Source organism: Limulus polyphemus, unplaced genomic scaffold (assembly GCF_000517525.1).
Source record: "Limulus polyphemus unplaced genomic scaffold, Limulus_polyphemus-2.1.2 Scaffold655, whole genome shotgun sequence".
In the NCBI taxonomy this organism is placed as follows: Eukaryota; Metazoa; Arthropoda; class Merostomata; order Xiphosura; family Limulidae; genus Limulus; species Limulus polyphemus.
The window spans coordinates 92,905-100,799 of record NW_013666265.1 but is presented as its reverse complement, the minus strand read 5'-3'; the positions used below and the strand labels follow the sequence as shown (position 1 = coordinate 100,799).

General features: G+C 37.1%; 1 protein-coding gene across 1 annotated transcript in view; it reads right to left on the bottom strand.

Annotated features, from left to right (window-relative positions):
- The window catches only part of LOC106459734 (LIM domain transcription factor LMO4-like), an 80,271-nt gene that overhangs the window by 43,185 nt on the left and 29,191 nt on the right, over positions 1-7,895 (bottom strand). Inside the window, exon 2 of the mRNA XM_013919387.2 lies at positions 6,856-7,418. Coding sequence (XP_013774841.1) covers positions 6,856-7,205 — 350 coding nt within the window. The 5' untranslated portion in view covers positions 7,206-7,418. The remainder of the gene's footprint in view (positions 1-6,855; positions 7,419-7,895) is intronic.

Below are 7,895 nucleotides of genomic sequence, written 5' to 3'. Positions count from 1 at the left end.
GGTTCTTGAGATGGATAACAAAAATGACAGAAGTCACTGTAACGGTCTCTGAATATAAGCACATTAAGTTGTTGTATGATCGATCGCCTTGGAAAAACTCTTGCTAAGCTGGATTTAGATCTGGTTCTTGAGATGGATAACAAAAATGACAGAAGTCACTGTAACGGTCTCTGAATATAAGCACGTTAAGTTGTTGTATGATCGATCGCCTTAGAAGAACTCTTGACCATGGGGTATTAATACAGCATTATCTAGTAGGCACTATAAGCAACTCTCGATGTTATTCGTCCATCTAAATGAGTCATATGAATAGCCCCTGTCACCAAAACATTTTTCACTAATACACAATCTCCAGCAGCTTGCGTTATTGAAATAACACGATCACGGACAAGTTCCTCTTGACTTATTCCATATTTTCATTCCAACATCAGTATAGAAAAGCGTGAAAGGTGACTCGTGAGACTACATTACACGCTTCTCATTTTCCATTGTCCACTTTTGGACATTGAATATCATATGATAGTGTTCATAATGTTTCTTACATAATATGATTAGACGTTGTCGAATCATGACTACTGTTGAAAAACTTGGTAAATTGGAAACAATCTGTTACAGTTTACGCCTACTTAATCAATTTTTCCTCCAGTATGCTAGCAACATTTGATGACCACAGTTTTCCATCTAGAATGTGTGTTTCATTTTGGTTGGCATTGATGACAGACTGATGGTAGGTGTCTTTGAACGAGTGGTAAAAGAAATGGCATTCGATAACAATGCTTTCTGTAGGCGGTCACCTACTACAATGTGCTTTTGAAATCCTTGCTCTTTCCATTGTCTGATTAACTATTATATGCCACATCTTGCACTTATAGAGCTCACACAATCACTTAATACATCACATAATCAATCTCGCATATACAGCATCTTGGTGTGTTTAAAAAATGGGGGTCTTATATAATATTATGGTCAACCAGCGTATGTCTATGGTGTGAAGAAAAGGGCAAGCAAAGACAACAATGAAAACTCGCTGGTCATCGGCTGAAATCACAAAAACAGATGCAAAAGAAATGTGTTGAAGACAAAGTAAATAAATGTCTGAAGTAACTGCTATCAAATTTCAACGTTGCTTCAAGGCAAAGGGTAAATGAAAATATAAACACAGTAAGTATTTAATTTACATAGGCTTTTTCTTAGTTAGGCCTACTTTTCAACAGTAGGACATGTTGATGCTCGTTGCCTAAGATTATCAAACTTGAAATAATGTCTATAGGTAAATAAACGATTAGAAAATGGGAAAGCTTAGGCACACAAACAAAGTTCAGTGTCCCTCACTTTAAAAATGTTGTTTTCAATGTAAACGTATCGCTATACGCTACACTTTATTTGTTAATTTTGAAAAAACATTGGTTTGGTTTGTTGTGAATTTCGCGCAAAGTTACAGACTATCTTCGCAACCCTTACATAACTTAGCACTGAAAGACTAGAGGGAAGGCAGCTAGTCATCATCACCCACCGCCACCTCTTTGACTACTCGTTTCACTAACGAATAGTGGGATTGACCGTCACATTATCACGCTCTCACGGCTGAAAAAGTGTTTGGTGGGACGGAGATTCGAACCTGCGACTCTCAGATTGCAAGTCGAGCTCCCTAACCACCTGGTCATGCCAGACCACTTTGCAAAACAATGCAGTGGTCACCTAACATTTAGTCAAGCAGTTTCACTGGGTTAAATAAATAAACATTTTTTTTAAATATATACTAACCAAGTGTATTATTCGTGTGTTAATATATTATAGTGAAGGCGCCAGTTTCAATAAAGTAATAGAATAAATCATCGACATGAATATGTGTAATTACTTTTAAATAATATTTTGCACACAGCCTTTTATCTATCAACGTGTTTCTAAAACAGTAAATATCTATTCACAACAGAGTCTGTGTGTCTATGTGTTATCTCTCTCAAGATGCAAGACATCTGATACTTTGTGATGTAAGCTTTCAAAACTTTTCAGCGCACGAACGACGAGGCATGTCATGTAATTGTGCTCCTATATGTATTGGCCTGACAGGGTCTGATGGTTAGGGTGCTGGACTCGCAATCTGAGGATCGCGGGTTCGAATCCCGTCACCAAACATTCCCGTCCTTTCAGCCGTGGGGACATTATAATGTGAGGGTCACTCCCATTATTCGTTGGTAAGAGAGTAGCCCAAGAGTTGGCGATAGGTGGTGATGACTAGTTGCCTTCCCTCTAGTCTTTCACTGCTAAATTAGGGACGGCTAGCGCAGATAGCCCTCGAGTAGTTTTGCACGACATTCAAAACAAACAAACTTATGCGCATATGAGCTAAACGAATAGATGAGAGACACCTAGGATTTAAGTATGGACAACCTCTAAGTTTCTAACCAGAGGGAAGACAGCTAGCCAGCAGCACTCGCCACTGACAGGGTTTTGCCAGGATCTTTAAGCTAAATAACTGGACTGACGAAAGTTAAGAGAGTGTCATTAAGTCTCGAACCCTGGACCCTTCGATTCGCAGCCAAACCTACATGAGGGAGAAATAACAGTGGCACCCAGCAATAACGATGATAGCCCTCGTGTAGCTTTGCATGAAATTAAAAACAAACCAAACCTATACGCGTACGTGCCTGTGCAACAAATTTTTGCACAATGGAAATCTTTGATAATACATATTATTGAACCTGATGAAATTTCGATTTAAAGTTTTTCGTATAAACATGCTGTTTCATTTATTCTTTTGTAAGTTTTTACTTGGATATGTTTCAAGAAAGTTAAAGAAGTTAAAACCCAATTTGACATTTTTTATCTTTCATATAGACTCTGGTGATAGTTTGTTGAACTATGACATAATGGCCGCCTGTCATGGCGGCCTAGCAACGTGTCCCCAGCGGCGCACCCTCTTTTAGCAACTTTTGGAAGTATGACGTCTTCATTTTTGATGATATCACCCCCTTACCTGAGGCAGCTAATCAGTGTGAAGCAAAACCAAATTGTTCACATGCTTCTGACCTTTGACCTACAAGTTCATTATTTCCTTTCAACAAACTGTTTCGTAAATGTTAAAAAATATCATTAATATTAATGGTCTTTTTTATAAAACTTATTTAGGGTTTTGTTCAATTTCTTATATAAATGTATGAAACAAACCATTAGGTACCATCATGGCCCTCACGATCACCTGTGCTAACAGATCGAAACGCCCTCTACATTGCAAAGCATGTTCGTGGACAAAGCCCGTTAAACTTTCGAAAATGAGCCACATTTCTCAGTTTAAGGGTTTTTTTTAAAACTAAAATGTTTTAATAGTTGGAAATACCCGTTCCTTTTAGCAAACTTTTTAGTTTTTTTAGCCAACCCGTCAATAGTATTTACACATGCACAGCTTATAACATACGCTAGGATTTCCTTATTATATATGTATATAGTAAAATGCTACTTTAAATAAAAATCCAGTTAATGGCTTGAAGTTACTTTTTCACTAATTATTTTAACTCATGTTCTTGTACAGTTGCTTCTGAAAGTAAGCACTGCTAATAACGGAACATGAAAATGCTCTAATGTATGTAGATAGACACAACTACAAGACGCAACATGCATATATTAAGTATCCCTCGCAAACCTCTCCGCCACGATAAATGTTTTACATTAAAATGCCAGTTCATTTCTAGAAACCCCTCCCTTTTAAAGTGCATATTAATCTACAGACTTAACCAATTATGGCCGTTATATATCATAAATACATCGATAACACACACGCCAGCGACTTTCCGATCAATATAATGCATTAACAAGGCTTTTAACTGAGTTTATTAAAGTAATGGGACTTTTAGGATATCGTATTAGCTATATACATATATATATATATACGTTTCTATTTTTCACGGACTAAATTAATGGGTACTGCAGGAGTAGGAAAATAAATTAATTAACCAAGTAATATTATCTTTCTATTTGTCTGTCTGTTTTTCTCTCTGTTTACTTTCCTCCTCTCTTTCTATCTGCTTGTCTGCCTGTCTGTCTTTCTGCCGATATATGTTTCTATACTTGTCTATTTTTCGCTGTAAAAGAATCCTATCTAATAAGCGCCGTTAAAGTGTAACATTTTAATTTGCATTACAGTAAATTTAAATAACCAAAAAAAAACGGGAACTTTTCATAATACAAATTACAATAGGTCAAAATTATGGCAACAAAAAATTAATTTTAGCCACTCGTTTCTTCGCTATATCGTAAGTGCAATGGTAATTTGGGTGGCTACAGTTAAGTAACATTTGTCATTCACAAAATCGTATGTTATATTATTTCACCTTGGGTGTTTGTGGATTTATTTGTTTGTCCGAAACCCCGCCCACAATTCTGAAGCTAGGAGGATTAAATTTGTCAGCCGAACTCGGGGTATCCGGGGGGGGGGGGTTTCTTATCTATATGGCGTAGCCCCCTACCAAGGGGAGTGGCTAAAAGACGCCCTAAAGGTCGTCAATGCATGATAGGGGCCTAAGAGTAGGATTAGAGACGCTGAACCAGAATATGGCATCATATTTTGTGTTATTGACCACCCTCGGGATCCTGAGGGTGCCATGTTTGAAACAGTGTCCTTACCCTCACTCACAAGCTAGATACAAGTTCAAGTACAACGAGCGAATGTCTGTAATGGATTACTTTTCGGATACAGAAATATCTTGAGGCAACAATAAAAATAGTGGTGGAGCTTAATCGGTACACTGGAGTCTTTGTGAATGATGAAGGGTCCTTTGGACTCCGCAGAATATCGAAGTGGTAGACTAGAGAGAAGGCAAATAGTGAACACCATTCACCGCCAAATCTTGGGCTACTCTTGTCAAATCGAACAGATAGATCTGACCATCACTCTTATAACGAACCCACGGCTCCATATAATAATAACAACTCGTCGTAACTCATAATAGGATCTGTGAATCGCGAGTACTGAGTCATATAATGTGTAAATGAAACATCATGCGAGTACTGAGTCATATAAAGTGTGAATGAAACATTTCACGAGTATTGAGTCATATAATGTGTGAACGAAACATTTCGCGAGTATTGAGTCATTTAATGTGTGAATGAAACATTTCGCAAGTAAAAGTCTAAGTCTAAAATACACACAATAACTTGTGCTCTTCTTAAATCCCCACTAGTAGCATTTCTGGTCTAAAACTCACGAAACGTGACTATAATGTGAAATATGTATTAACAATGCCTTATAACTATTCTGAATTTAAAGCTCAGATTCCTAGATCGTAAAATAAATAACATATATATATCTATAAAGTCGCCCCCATCCCCCAGTAGCACAGCAGTATGTATGCGGACTTACAACGCTAGAAACGGGATTTCAATACCCATGGTGGGCTGAGTACAGATAGCCCATCGTGCATCTTTGTGCTTAATTACAAACAAACAAGTCTATAAAGTCCAGGCACATAAGTTAAATCGTAAACTTTTTTTTTTCAGATGTAATACTGTTTCCATTCATGCCTAGTATATGCTTAAGATGTTTTCATCCCCCCCCCCCCGGTAGCTCAGTGATAAGTCTGTTTGTTTGTTTGTACTTAAGCACAAAGCTACACAATGTGCTATCTATGCTCTGCCCACCACGGGTATCGAAACCCGGATTCAAGCGTTGTAAGTCCGCAGACGTACCGCTGTGCCACTGGGGAGGGGGGCTGATAAATCTGAGGTCTTATATCGATAAAACTCGGGTTTAGATATCGGCGGTGTGCAGAGCACATATAATCTACTAAGAAGTTTTTCGCTTAACAACAAACAGTTCAGTGTTATAATTTATGAAAAAAAATGAAGCAATTAGAAATACTATTTTATAGTTTTAAAAGGAAAGTTTTCTTCTTTTAGGCACTAAACTAAATGATAGGATACCTGCGCTTTTTCCACCGTGGGTCTCGGAGAATAATGTTTGCGTTATAAGCCCTCAAAGTTACCGCTGAGCCACCGGCGGGCTTAAAACAACGATATTGAGGATAAGAAAGCTATAATGCTACAGCCTATTCTATGTAAACATATTAACAACAAGCACGAAAATAAATTTGGGTCTTCGATCATTAATATAAATATCTCCAAATTTCACACGAACGTAACTGACTCTTTGTTATATCTTTATATAAATTACATTTACAACATGGTGCTATTTTATATCCCTCTTGAAATTATTGAAATGTATAATTATTTAGGCCTGGCGGCTATGGCACTCGACTCACAATCTACGAGGTCGAATCCCGTCACCGAACATGCTCGCTATTTCAGCCATGGGGACGTTATTATGTTACGGTCAATTCTACTATTCATTGGCGGTGGGTGGTGTTGACTAGCAGTCTTCAGTCTAATCTATCACTTCAAAATTAGAGATAACTAGCGCAGATAGCTCTAGTAGTTTTGTGCGAAATTCAACAAACAAATATACATAATAATATTTATACATAGCTTTTGTGAAATCAAGATAATTAACTCAAAATAATAAATGGATGCACTGGTTTGGATAGTTTTTTCTGGACATCTGTGCTAAGCACCACAATTTTTGTATCGTGTTTTTTCAATTACTCTTTGCTCAAATTTACATTTTTTTTTTGCCACCAATGTAACACCGTAATGACAAAATACTGTCAAGTCTGTTTTCCATCATGACCGATTTTCACTGTTACATTAGTTTAAGTTTCTTTGTTAACATTAAATTATAACCGTCTGGATATACGGAAGTCTTTATTCATTTTTGATAAAGGGCTAAGTGAATTAGGGGCTAACAATTTAATAAGCCACACACTTTTTCAGCTTTTAATATTTCGATAATTGACTTCTGCTTACCTGACGTAATCATTTTTACAAAGAATCATTCCAGCTTTGGTAAAACAAGAGCTACCTATGTCTGCCAGTGTCGCTTGGCAACACGAACACTTCAAACAGCCAGTGTGCCAATACCTATCCAAGGCGTGTAAAAGGAAACGGTCCAAAATTTTGCCACCACATCCAGCACAGCTACGTCCTGTTGTAGTTCCTGACGTCGGCAGGGAGTGTTGATGATGAGGACCACTGTGATGAGGGGGATGGGGTTGAGAATGCATGCGAGCCATAGATCCTCCACCCTGTGGATTGTGAGGATTCATCATACCCATCATTTGACCTCCAGGATCCCCATTCTGTCCTACAGTATTCATAGTTCAAATACTATTGAAGAAATATACAACTTCAACGTCTAGAACGGTGGCATTTTAACTCTAAGAAAGAAAACTAGGATTTCGCTGTTTTTTCGGCCAGAATTTTTAAAAGCCAATACAGTTAAAAGTTAATTTCAAAAAGTCTCACATTTTTCTCAACTGTTGTAATACGAACAACCACAGGTGTCGACATTGATGTCTCATTCGCAAAACCTAAAATAAAATAACAAACATGATTAAAAGTTTTAATCTCATTACAAATTTTCTATTATAATTAAACAAATCTACATGCTTCTATCTCAAAGATATTAAACTTACCAAATATTACCTTTAATTTGAAACCAAGGTTAAAGATATCAAACTGAGGTCTACTAACTGTAGTTGATTTAACACTTCAAATCGCACAAATCCATTAAAACAGACTCATGAAAACAGCTCAACTTCGTATTAAACATAAATTGTATTACTAATAGTGGATTTATCACGAGAAAGTTTTTAAACATCTATAACATTCAAACTGAAGAATGACAACTTCAATATCTGCGTACAGTATACAGGAAAGACTGCTCACGTCCTACGGTAACAATGTATATATCAGTCGCCATGTTCTTACAGTATACAGGAAAGACTGTTCACGTCCTACGATAACAATGTATATATCAGTCGCCATGTTCTTACAGTATACAGGAA